General features: G+C 49.9%; 1 protein-coding gene across 3 annotated transcripts in view; it reads right to left on the bottom strand.

Moving 5' to 3' along the window:
- Nucleotides 1-12,229, bottom strand: part of HK1 (hexokinase 1) — a 90,915-nt gene that overhangs the window by 59,733 nt on the left and 18,953 nt on the right. Inside the window, exon 1 of one of the 3 annotated variants that reach the window (XM_058672050.1) lies at nt 3,923-4,022. The exons of 1 other annotated variant lie outside the window; for it this stretch is intronic. In XM_058672050.1, the coding sequence (XP_058528033.1) occupies nt 3,923-3,982 (60 nt within the window). In that variant the 5' untranslated portion in view covers nt 3,983-4,022. Of the gene's footprint in view, nt 1-1,242; nt 1,401-3,922; nt 4,023-12,229 lie in introns of those variants that run through there. One more of the 3 variants, XM_058672049.1, reaches the window with a different exon arrangement.

Below are 12,229 nucleotides of genomic sequence, written 5' to 3'. Positions count from 1 at the left end.
GCATGCTGGCCAGCCGGCAGCAGGTGTTGAGTCCCCTGGCATGTCATAGCACAGTCCCCACCCACAGCATACAATCGGCCTCAGAAGCAGGATCCCCAGGGGCCTGTCTCTCTCCAGCTGACTTTCAGGAGGAAGTCAAGCGTCCTAGCGGAGGGAGGAGGGAGACCCCACCCTGGCTCCACCTCTCATTGGCGGGGTGACCTTGAGGATGAGGCTGCGGCCCTCAGGAGGCCTGCTTCCTGCTTGCTCAGATGAAGGGGTCTTCTTGGGTAGACTGGAGGATTGGGGACACCATGTGACTTGCAGGGCAGCAAATTAAGGCCTGCCACTCCTCCCTCTCACCTGTAGGAAGCACTCCCTGTATGAACTTAAAAGTCAGGCTGACTTGGCAGGTCCATCCCTGCTAAATTGGGAAGTCACTCACACCCAGGTGGGTGGGTCTGGAGCCTTAGCCAGACCAGGTGCTGATAAAACCCACTCCCTGCAACTTGGGCCTTGGCTTGCAAACAAGGATAGGAGGGAGGGAATGTTACACCTTTCAGATCTCGGCCACAGGGCAGACCTCAAGCAAAAGCAGTCACTCCCTTAGAACAGAGCCGCATTTGCATCCCTGAGCAGGAACACACAGGCCACCAGCACACAAGCCAAGGCCTCGGTCCGCAGCCGGCGCCCAGGGTCTCTTACTGGGAACTCTCAGGCTGGCTAGAAATTACAGCTTAAAAGGAATAAAAAATTCCACTGAGACGTGCGACTCCAAGACCCAAGGCCTCTGAGCAAAGTTTCCGGTGGCCTGCACAGCCCTCTCCATTCCGGAAAACCAGGCAGGTCGCTTGGTCCTCAGCCTAACGAGCAGCTGCAACTGTTGGGCAAGCCTAGCGTTCCCCGCTGGGAACCCCAAACACTGAGCGCCTGGCCTGCAGCCAGCACGACTGCCCGCGGCCGCCTCACCTCCTCGGCATCCCGGTTATCGCCCTCGGGCGATCCGATGCTGCACACAGGCCCGGTACCAAAGGCTGCCCCCTCACCGCCAGCCCCGCGCGCCCGGGGTGCCCATCGGACATCCCTCGGCCTGTCTCAAGGACACAGCGGCCAGCAACAGCCCAGCTCAGGGGTCTCCGCCCCGCCGTCCGCGCCAACTCGCATACACAATGCCGGAGAGAAGAACAGCGCGAAGGAAGCCCCCTCGCCGGGCAGAAACCGGCCCCGGCTGACAAGGAGCTTGCGCGGTGGCCGGGGACTCACCTTCTTGACCTGGTCATCCTTGAGCTCGGTGAAGTAGTACGCCAGGAGCTGCGCGGCGATCATGCTGGCGGCCGGGTGCGCGGGTCGGCAGGCGGGTGGCCGGGCGAGCAGTGGTCCTCTTGCGGCGGCGCAGCCGCTCCGCCTCCTCTCCTCCGCCCGCGGCTCCGCCCCCTGGGCCCGGGCGCGGCGGCGGCGGCGGCGGCGGCAGCGGCGGCTCGCGCGCTCCCGTGCCCGGCAGGGTGACAGCCACCCGTCGGCCCCTCCTCAGCGCCCATTGGCTGCCGCGCGCCTCTGCAGCGCCGTGCGCCGCGTCCTGGCCGAGGAAGGGGGGCGGCGGCCGCGCCCTCCCTCACCGGAAAGGGGGCGGGCGACGCGCCGAGGCCACCCCCCGACGCCCGCATCACCCGGCACGTCCCCCACGTAGGGTAGCGGCGCGTACCGTCACGCGTGGAGGCGCCGAGCCTGGGCGCAAGTGGTGGTGCGGCGCCGGGTGGGAGGCTCCACCCGGCTCGGAGGCTGGGAGAAGGCTCCTTCCATGGAAAGGGGGCCTCAGTCCCGGGATGCCCATGGACGCGGAGGCGCGGGGAGGGGACTCGCAGAAGTGGGCGTGGAAAGCGGGCGGAAGCGGGCGCGCCAGGGGCAGCCTCGCACTTGAGTGTCGGCTCCAGTAGGCGCTTGGGGGACCCTGGCCCCTGGCTGAGCGTGTTGATCCGCCTGGGTCCTCAGGGGCCTAGCCATTGTCCAGAGCCGCTCGACCCAAACTGTGGCTGGCAGATTGGACAGCCTGTGCCCAGCGCGCCCACCCCTGAGCCACCAGCTGCCCCGAAGGCGCGTGCACGCTGCGCAGGACCTGGGCACAGGCCCCTAAGCCAGTCTCCATCCTCCTGGCTTCCCTCTGGTTTTGGGGCCCTCCAGGCGTCTAGGGCTGCCTTCTTTTTCACTGCATTAGAGAAAATTAGGTGGTGTGGCAGGGAGTTCCCCCCTTTGCCAAAAGCCAAAACCGGTTCGAGGAAACAGAGGTGTCTGCTCCTAGGACTGATAATGGCCTTGTGTGTGCTGAATGCCGTCCAAGCTGACTGAACAACTGAGGAAACCAAGGCCTAGGGAGGCCTCAGTCCTCCTGGACCCTGTGCAGCCAGCAAATGGGAGATACAGAATGAGAGCTGGGCTCTGTGCAACTACGTATCGCCTGCCCACCTCTGGGGACTGCCAACCTCTCCAGTGTCTGGGACCAAGCAGAACCATTTGGTAACCTGAGATGAGTCCACTCATCCCAAGGGAAGAGGGTTCCCATGGTACCCTAGCCAAGCCTAGCAAATGTGTGGGTTGATTGGAAGGGGAGATGAGAGAGATTTGGGTCCAGGACAGAGCCCTCAGGAACTTCCAAAGTCCTGGCAGCTACCCTTACCACCTGAGAAGTCTGGTTGGTGCTCTTGAAGCCAGAGCCAGGGCACAGCCTCCTCCCCTGTCCAGGACCAATGCAGAGAAACGTCCCGTAAGACAGAGTTAACAGTGCCCAGCCCTTATCCCCTGCTGCCATGGCATGGTATAGCTAAACCCCTGTCTCTGATGTCCACTTAGGGAACAGACTCCTGGAATAACGCTAGGAAGTGGATGAGGCCTCGCCCCTGCATCCCCTCCTCTTAGGCCTTGGGTAGGCCTGGCAATTTTATATCTTCATGTTTATGTTTGAGTTCCTTTCTAAAAAAGACTCTTCATCTCTTCCACCACAACATTATTTAAGCTTCTGGCCCCACAAAAACTGGACCTGCCCCCCGGATAAGCAGCAGCAGCTGCTGCCAGAAACAGCGAGAATTTTTTTTTCTGGCACACATCAAACACAGCCCCTTCATGGTCGGAATGGGAGCAAGCTGGCTCTCAAGCACCGACTGATGATTGTTTCGAATGTGGTGCTACCAACGTTCCTCTTGGAGGAAGGCTCTGGCTTTACCGATGGCTCCATCCCCCACACCGAGCTCAGGCCTGGCTCTCTGCAGGTGGCACAGACCAGTGCAGTAGTCAAGAATACAATCCTCAGCATAACCCCCCACATACACACCCAAGCAGGCACCATCACCTGTGTGGCTGCTATAGCCCTTCTCTGACCTGGCTACCCTGAGACATCTAGTAGCCAGCAGGAAACCTGCCTTTGAGAGCACAGCTGCCTCTGAAGGTGACTCACTGCTTCCCACCTAGTGAGTACAAGCAGCACTCAGGCCTGCCCATGTTTACTGAGAACCAGCTCTAGGCCTGACCCATCCCTCAGCTCCCAAGATAGAAATATCACAGGAGTCTTCTAGTCTGTCTTCACTGGCACCTGGCTCCCCACCATGCCCCTCATTTAGAGCTCCAAGCCACATTAACCCTGCTAAAAAGCCACCTAATCACATTGTGGGCTTGTCCCAAAATCCCTGCCTTGTCCCATCCTTCCTGGTCCACTGCCTGCTGTCCCAGACCTTCTGTCATCGGATTCCATCTTTATCATTATCTCTCCCGTACGAGGGGTCACAGCAAGGCCACTTCCCCCAATCTTGCCCTCTCCCCAACCCTCCAGCAACAAATCCGTTCCTCTAGTGCCCTGCTCCTGTTTCTTTGCTTGCCCTGACCAAGTGTCCCCTCTCATCCAACACCCAGCTCACCCACCTTCTTCACAGAGCCTTGTCTGCCCACAGCTACTCACCTCAGGCTCCCAGGCCGCAGCCCCAGCACAGGCTGGGCATGCACTGTGCTCAGAGTCCATCCGGATCTGGACCAAAGCTCTTGGTGACAGACCAGGAGCCTGAGCTGCAGCCAGTGGGCCATCTTGCCCAGTGTCGGCTTGGGTGCGTTTGGAGCCGGGACTCAGACCCAGTTCTGATGCCAAGCCACAGCCTTGTCCATCCCACCCTGCCGCCCAGTGCAGCCGGGGCCTCAGATAACTGACACTAGGTCACGGCCGCCTGCGTGATAGGGCTTTCTGTCTCCTAAGGGGCTGGGTTTATCTGCCCCAATCAGACAGCTCCCTGAGGCCAGAGCTCATGCTGCCCTGTAGGTGTCCCCTCTACTTTCAGTTCTGTTCCGTCCCCCCTCTTTTTACTGTCACTTAACTGTTCTACCCCCAGCTTTGGTGCCTACTCCTTGGACTCCCAGGAGAACCTCAACCCAAAGGGTCTTTAGTTCTCTCCCCCTCCAGCTGGCCCTGCCCTCTCCCTCAGGTGCCCTGAACTTGGCTCAGTTATTGTGGTTTTCTTATATGGGTTAGGGTACAGGTGATCCAACAGGCTGTCAGGCCTTGAAGCATACCTGTCTGAGATAGTGCGTGGTGCTCTGGTTAAGACACCACTTGGGACACCCTTTTCCACTGTCTGCCTGGATTCTTGCTTACACATACCCTGGGAGGCAGCAGTCAATGGCTCTGTGACTTGGGCTCTTGCCACCCACTTAAGGAGACCCAGATTGAGTTCTTGGCTCCTGGCTTCAACCTGACCCAGTCTTAGCTGTTGGAAGGCATTTGAGGGACTGAACCAACAAGCCTTTTTAATAAAATGAATATAGAACGACTTAAGAAAATCACACGCCTGCCTGTAGGAGAGTGTGGGCTGCATCCTTTGTCAGCAGGTATATAGTTTCCCACCTGACCCGTAGCAGCAGCAACAGGGGCACTGCAGAAATGTTGCCCAGCAGATGGAAACTGTTCCCCCACCCCTGGGAGCAGCAGGAACAGCAACTGTGTTTGTACAACGTTGACAGTTTACAAAGTGCCTTCTTATTAACTGCCTCATTTCTCCAGGTAACAGTCTAGTGAGGTTAGAAGGGCAAATATCATTATCTGCTCTGAACCAATCAATGCAGGTATGGTGCTTGTAAAGTTACCAAGGTCTCAAAGATGACCAGAGAGCCAGAAAAGAAATTCCAGCCCTGGGATATTTTGGAATCTTGACCTGATAGAGAGGTGAGAGCTGGAGACCTGCATGTCCTGAGTATGCACCCCAGGAGGGAATATTGACTTGCTGATTCCTGGTTTTCAGCCTGGCTTCACAGAAGAGCCGCCTCCTGAGGTGCAGCTCACAAACACCAGTTGGTCTGTCTCAACAAGCTCTTCCTGAGCCTCAGCTCCCACCTCTCCCCAAAGCTCCACCAAAGCCCTGAACACACCCCAGCACTCAGAATTCAATGTTTCTCCTCACCACCAATTTTCTTCCTAAGCTGATTCTTCTCAAGTGCCCATCTGGTCACGTATCCCCTCGACCAATATTTGTGAAGCCTTTCATGTGTCCCACATTTGCTTCTCACCCAAGAAGCAATGACAACTAGGCTTTGTCTTGTGGTGTGGTGTGCTAGTATCCCATGTGTGTGCCGGTTCAAGTACTGGCTGCTCCACATCCAATCCAGCTCCCTGCTAATGGCCTGGGAAAGCAGAGGAAAGTGGTTCAGACTTTGACCACTGTACCCATATAAGAGACCCAAAGGAAACTCCTGGCTGCTGGCTTTGATGTGATCCTCCTCTGTGTGTTGCAGCCACGTTGGGAGGGAATCAGCACATGGAAGATTTCTGTCTCTCCTTTTCTCCCCTGTAATTCCAATTTTCAAGTAAATAAATAAATCTTTAAAAAGTAGCAGAGGCAGAATCCTTGCCCACAATCTGTAGGTGACAGTAAACAAATCACTGGTTATACACACATAGGGCAAGGCAGAGAAATCAAAGCAGGCTGGAGTCAGTCTGGCTTCATCCCACGATGCCCGTTTCTGCTTTATCCTCATTGGCACCCCAGTTTGGAGATAGCTGCAGAACCAGCCTCCCCTGACAGGTTTCTGTGGCTGGGGTTGGGTGTTTAGAATAGCAGGTAAGATGCTGCTTGGGATACAACTTCCTGCTAATACGTGTACCCTAGGATAGAGCAGCAATAACTCAAGCTGTTGAGTATGCCACCCACAAGAGACCTGGATTCAGTTCCTGGTTCCCAGCCTTGCCTTGATCCAGCCCCCAGCTGTTAGGGACGTTTGTAGTCTAATCAGCAGATGGGAGATTTTTTTTCTGTTTACCTCTCAAATAACGCATAAATCAATACATTTAAAAATGTTTTCCGTTGCTTAAGCTGGCAGGTTGTGATGTTATGGCAACTTCAAGAAACCAAGACAAGGCCCTTCCCAGTAGATCAGCTCTCCCCTCAATCCAGCTTCTGGAACTAACTGTCCAGGAAATCCTGCTGGTGAGAATGTGTTGGGCACAAATCTCAGTAAGTATACAGTGAGCCATTGCTACCTGCAGGTTTCCCATCAACAGATTAATCAATCACAAGTGGAGGGCCCGGCACAGTGGCCTAGCGGCTAAAGTCCTCGCCTTCAACACAACGGGATCCCATATGGGTGCTCGCCGGTTCTAATCCCGGGGGCCCCGCTTCTCATCCAGCTCCCTGCTTGTGGCCTGGGGAAGCAGTCAAGGATGGCCCAAAGCCTTGAGACCCTGCACCCGTGTGGGAGACCTGGAAGAGCTCCTAGCTCGTGGCTTCGGATCGGCACAGCACCAGGTGTTGTGGTCACTTGGGGAGTGAATCAATAGATCGAGATCTTCCTCTCTGTCTCTCCTCCTCTCTATATATCTGACTTTGCAATAAAAATAAATAAATCTTCAAAAAAAAATATCACAAGGGCCCGGCAGCGTCGCCTAGCGGCTAAAGTCCTCGCCTTGAAAGCCCCGGGATCCCATATGGGCGCTGGTTCTAATCCCGGGAGCTCCACTTCCCATCCAGCTCCCTGCTTGGGGCCTGGGAAAGCAGTCAAAGATGGCCCAAAGCTTTGGGACCCTGCACCCATGTGGGAGACCTGAAGAGGTTCCTGGTTCCCAGCTTCAGATCGGCATAGCACCAGCCGTTGCTATCACTTGGGGAGTGAATCATCGGATGGAAGATCTTCCTCTCTGTCTCTCCTCTCTGTACATCTGACTTTGCAATAAAAATAAATAAATCTTAAAAAAAAATCACAAGTGGAAAAAGTGGAGAAAATTGCATCTGTACTGAGCATGGATTGATGTCCCTTGTCACATTCCCCCAGACAATACAGTATGTACTATAGATAGTGTAGAACAATAATTTATTCATCTGGGAGAAATGAAATATTTTTTATGGTTCATCCATGCTGTGGTATGCATCTGGACATCACTCTTTTTTTTTTTTTTTTTTTTTTGCTGGTGGGTCCTATTCCATTGTGTGACTCTACCACAGTTCATTTATCCATGCAAAGATTTCTGCACATGTTCATAGCAGCTTTATTAGTAAGAACTAAAAACAATTCAAACAATGCCCATAAGCAGAGCAGTGGATAAACAAACTGTGGTTTATCCACACAATGGAATACTCGCAGCCCTGAGAAGGAATGCTTTTTAGGGAGAGAAGATATTTTCATTGAGATGTCATTCCCTACCATGTAATCCACCCACTGAGAGTACACATTTTGATGCTTTTCCATATAATCACAAGGATGTGAGATAATTGGTAATAACGATCAGTTTTCCTCATGCCATAAAGAAAACCTGAGCCATCATCTCCCAAATCCCTTTCCTCCTGAGTCCCAGACAACAGAGAATACACTTTCTGTCTCTGTCGGTTTGGCCTCTGGACACTTTGCTGAATTGGGAAGTTACGAGCCTCTCTGACTTCGCACACTATTTTTGTGCTTCATCCATGATATAACAATAACATGGACTTTGCATTTTTGTTGGGTGACTCTTGCACTGGTGACTTCCCCAGCCATCAGTAGTAGATGGGCCTTTGGCTTTGTCACTTTTTCTAACAGTTTCGGTGTTATATTAGGGCTACCATAACCACGTGTCACAGACCAGACAATTGTAAGTCTGGAAAGGTACAAGATCAAAGTGTTGGGGATGGGGGGTGTGGTTCTTCTCGGGTCTCTCTCCCTGGCTTGCAAGGATTTTCTTCTTCACATGGTCTTTTCTGCATTGCTTTGCGTGCCCAGACTTCCTCTGGTCATGCGGAAACTAGTCAGTCTGGATCCAGGGTCGTGTTAAAGACCTAAGTTTAAACTTTATTACCTTATTAAAGAATTTATAGCTTGGGCCCTGCATTGTGGCACAGCAGCTCATGCTACCACCTACCATGCCAGTATCCTGTTTCAGAGCACTGGTTCAAGTCATTGCTGTTCTGCTTCTGATATTACTCACTCTGTGTATTACTCTCTCGTGAAAGCAGCAGAGAATGGCCCAAGTGCTTGGACCTCTGCACCCATGTGGGAGAATAGGATGGAGTTCCAGGATCCTGGCTTGGGTGGCAATCATTTGGGGAGTAAACTAGCAGGAGAGAAGAATCTCTCTTTTGGGCCTAATGCAGTAGCCAGTGGCTAAAGTCCTCACCTTGTATGCACCAGGATCCCATATGGGCGCCAGTTCTAATCCCAGCTGCTCCACTTCCCATCCAGCTCCCTGCTTGGGGCCTGGGAAAGCAGTCAAAGATGGCCCAAAGCTTTGAGACCCTGCACCCGTGTGGGAGACCTGGAGGAAGTTCCTGGATTCTGACTTTAGATGATCTCAGCTCTGGCTATTGTGGTCACTTGGGGAGTGAATCAGTGGATGCAAGATCTTTCTCTCTATATTTCCTTTCTGTATATCTGCCTTTCCAATTAAAGTAAATAAATCTTTAAAAAAAAAAAAAAAGAACCTTTCTCTGTCTCACTCTCTGTATGTCTTCCTCTCTGCAACTATGCCTTTCAAACAAAAATAAGTATATCTTAAAAAAATAACACCTTACATCTAAATACAATTATTCTTTGGTATCAGGGGTTAGAATTTCTATATATAAATTTGAGGGGCAAGTACAGCCAATAATAGGTTAATAAATAGTTAAGAAACCATTGCCAGAGGCAGACACTTACCCAGTGTTTGAGACAGCAAGTTGAAACACACACATTCATCCAATACTCAGTGCCTGTGTTTGAGTCCTGTCTCCATTTCCAATTCCAGCTTCCTGCTAATGTGCACTCTCCCTTCCTCCTTCTCAAATAAATGAAAAAGGTCTTACAGACTACATTTCCAAAACCAACAATTTAAACCTGTATTTCCAAGAATTCCATAATTTTAGTTCTACATTTAGGCTTTTGATGTATTCTGAATAACTTTTGTATATAGTATGAAGTGGAGGGGTTCAACTTTATTCTTTTGCGTATGACAATTCAGTTTCCCCAGCCCAATTTGTTCTGTTTTGTTTCTTGTTTGTATGTTTAATTACAGACTGATTGAAAAGGCAGAGCAATGGAAAGAAAGGGAGAGACAGAGAGAGCTCTCTGCATCTGCTGGGACATGGCCACAAGAACCAGATCTGGGCCACGTCAAAGCCTGGAACTTCATCCTGGTCTCCCACATGAGTGGCAGGAGCCCAAGCACTTGGGTGATCACCAGTTGCCTTTCCAGGTGTTTTATCAAGAAATTGACTCAGAAGCAAAATGGGAGGGACTGGAAGCTGCACTCTGATATGGGATGTCAGACTCACAATTGGTGGCTTAACTTGCTATGCCACATTAATCCCCAGCCCAATTTGTTAAATAATTTTTTATTTCCCCATTGAATTGTTTTCAATTCCTTATAAAAAGATTCGCTAGACCTTACTGGTAAAGGTTTATTTCTGGACTACAAATTATAGTGCACTTATCTAAATGTCTATCCTTATACCAACACCACACTATCTTGATTACTATAGCCTTAAAAAAGGTTTATTTTTATTTGAAACACGGAGTGACAGAGAGAGGAGAGACACACAGACACAGAAATTTAATCTGCTTGTTCACTCCCAAAATAACCACAATGCCCAGAGCTGGGCAAGTCTGAAGTCAGGAACTCTGAGCCTTTTCTGGGTCTCCCATGTGGGTGCGGAGGGCCCAAGAACCTCGGCCATCCTCAGCTGTCTTCCCAGCACACCAGAAAGGAGCTGGATCAGAAATGGAGCAGTTGGGACTAGAACTGGCACCTATATGGGATGCTGACACTGCAGATGAAGGCTTAACACACTGTGCAACAGCTCCAGACTCAATTAACGTAATTTTATGCATTCTGAAATCAAGATATGTGGAGTCTCTTTTTTCTTATTTAATATTAATTTGGTTACTCTAGATCCGTGTTATTTTGTTTATGAAATTTAAAAACAGTTTGAAATTTTCTGCAAAGAGACCAACTAGTATCCTGAAAGCTACTGAGTTGAATTTGTAGACCAATTTGGGAAGTATCACCATCTTCAAATATTAAATCTTCCAATCCATGAACTTGGGATGTCTTTCTATTTATTTGGATCTTTATTTTCTTTCAACAATGTTTTACAGTTTTCCAAGTGAAAGGGTACTACTTCTTCGTTTGTTTAGCTTTTTTCCCCGTGGCATTTTGTTCTTTTTGATACTATTATAAATGGAACTGTTTTCTTAATTTCATTTATGTGTGGTTCACTTCAAGGGCATACACATAAAATTAATTTTTTTATTTATTGATCTCATATCTTCAAATCTTGCTGAATCTGTATATTCTAATTTTTTGTGAATATTTGAGATTTTATTTTTAAACATTTTGTTTATTTAAAACACTTTTTACTATTTGAGAGGCAGAGAAACGGATCATTTATCCTCTGGTTTACTCTTCAAATGCCCACAATAGTTGTTCAATCAGGCTAAAGCCGGTAGCCAGGAACTCAATCCAGGTCCCACATGGGGACAGAGACCAGGGTACCTGAATATACCTGCTGCATGAGCAGGAAGTCAGGCTGGAAGCAGAGAAGCCAGGACCATATCCTAGGTACTCTGATATAAACATGGGCATCTCAAGTAGCATCTTAATTGTTGTGCCAAACACACACCTCTATCTTGGGATTTCTACATTATAGAATAATGAACTCCTGATATATGCAGCACTATAAAAACACCGGAAATCCGATTTACATGACATTCAAGAATACAGAAAGCAACATGTGGCAGAAGTTGGCACAGTGGTAGCCTCAGGGTCAGTGCTGGTAAGCAGTGACTTGCACGGAGTCTGAGGGGTGAGCGGTGAGATGAATGTTTCATAGTTTGGTGAGATATAAACAGGAACATGTCCGCATTAAAACTTATTTATCTGACTGACAAGGTTTGTGTATTTGAATACTAGAAAAACTTCATTAACATTTGAACTTTAATAAAGGATGAAATAAACTATTTTAAAATGTGGTATCCCAGGGCCTGGCACAGTGGCCTAGTGGCTAAAATCCTCGCCTTGAACGCAACGGGATCCCATATGGGCACTAGTTCTAATCCTGGGGGCCCCGCTTCCCATCCAGCTCCCTGCTTGTGGCCTGGGAAAGCAGTCAAAGATGGCCCAAAGATTTGGGACCCTGCACCCGTGTGGGAGACCCAGAAGAAGTTCCTGGTTCCTGGCTTCAGATCGGCATAGCACCGGCCCGTTGCGGCTCACTTGGGGAGTGAATCATTGGATGGAAGATCTTCCTCTCTGTCTCTCTTCCTCTCTGTACATCTGACTTTGTAATAAAATAAATAAATCTTAAAAAAAAATGTGGTATCCCAGTGACATCATCATCTAATTCAAGTCCTTCTGTACACACACTCATGGATATGTACATAAAACTAACTCATTTTTATTTTTTGACTGATTCATATTGTATCTGATAAGCTCTTTCATTTTCTTTTTCACTCCTTGATATGACTGATGAATGAATGGTTTGTACCAGGAATGGGAAAACTGTCAGCACTCTTATTTTCTCATTGTTCATTGGTGTTAGCTTCAACCCACTCTTTCTGCACAGAACTTGCTCTGAGCTTCAGGAGGCTCAGTCTGATTAACGCCAGAAAACATGATGCATACAACCACTTCCACTACATACTTCTCAAATGTGAATGCCAGGAAACAAAGCAGAGACCACTGTGGACCCTTTCCTTTGTGAGAGGCCTGGGTACAGGATGACACAAGGGAACCTGAAATGCCAGCCACATGTGGCAGAATGGCAATGATTCTTCCCACTCTAAA

The sequence above is a fragment of the Ochotona princeps genome, chromosome 13 (genome assembly GCF_030435755.1).
Source record: "Ochotona princeps isolate mOchPri1 chromosome 13, mOchPri1.hap1, whole genome shotgun sequence".
Lineage (NCBI taxonomy): Eukaryota > Metazoa > Chordata > Mammalia > Lagomorpha > Ochotonidae > Ochotona > Ochotona princeps.
Note: the sequence above shows the minus strand (reverse complement) of the source record. Positions and strands in the feature narration are given on the sequence as shown.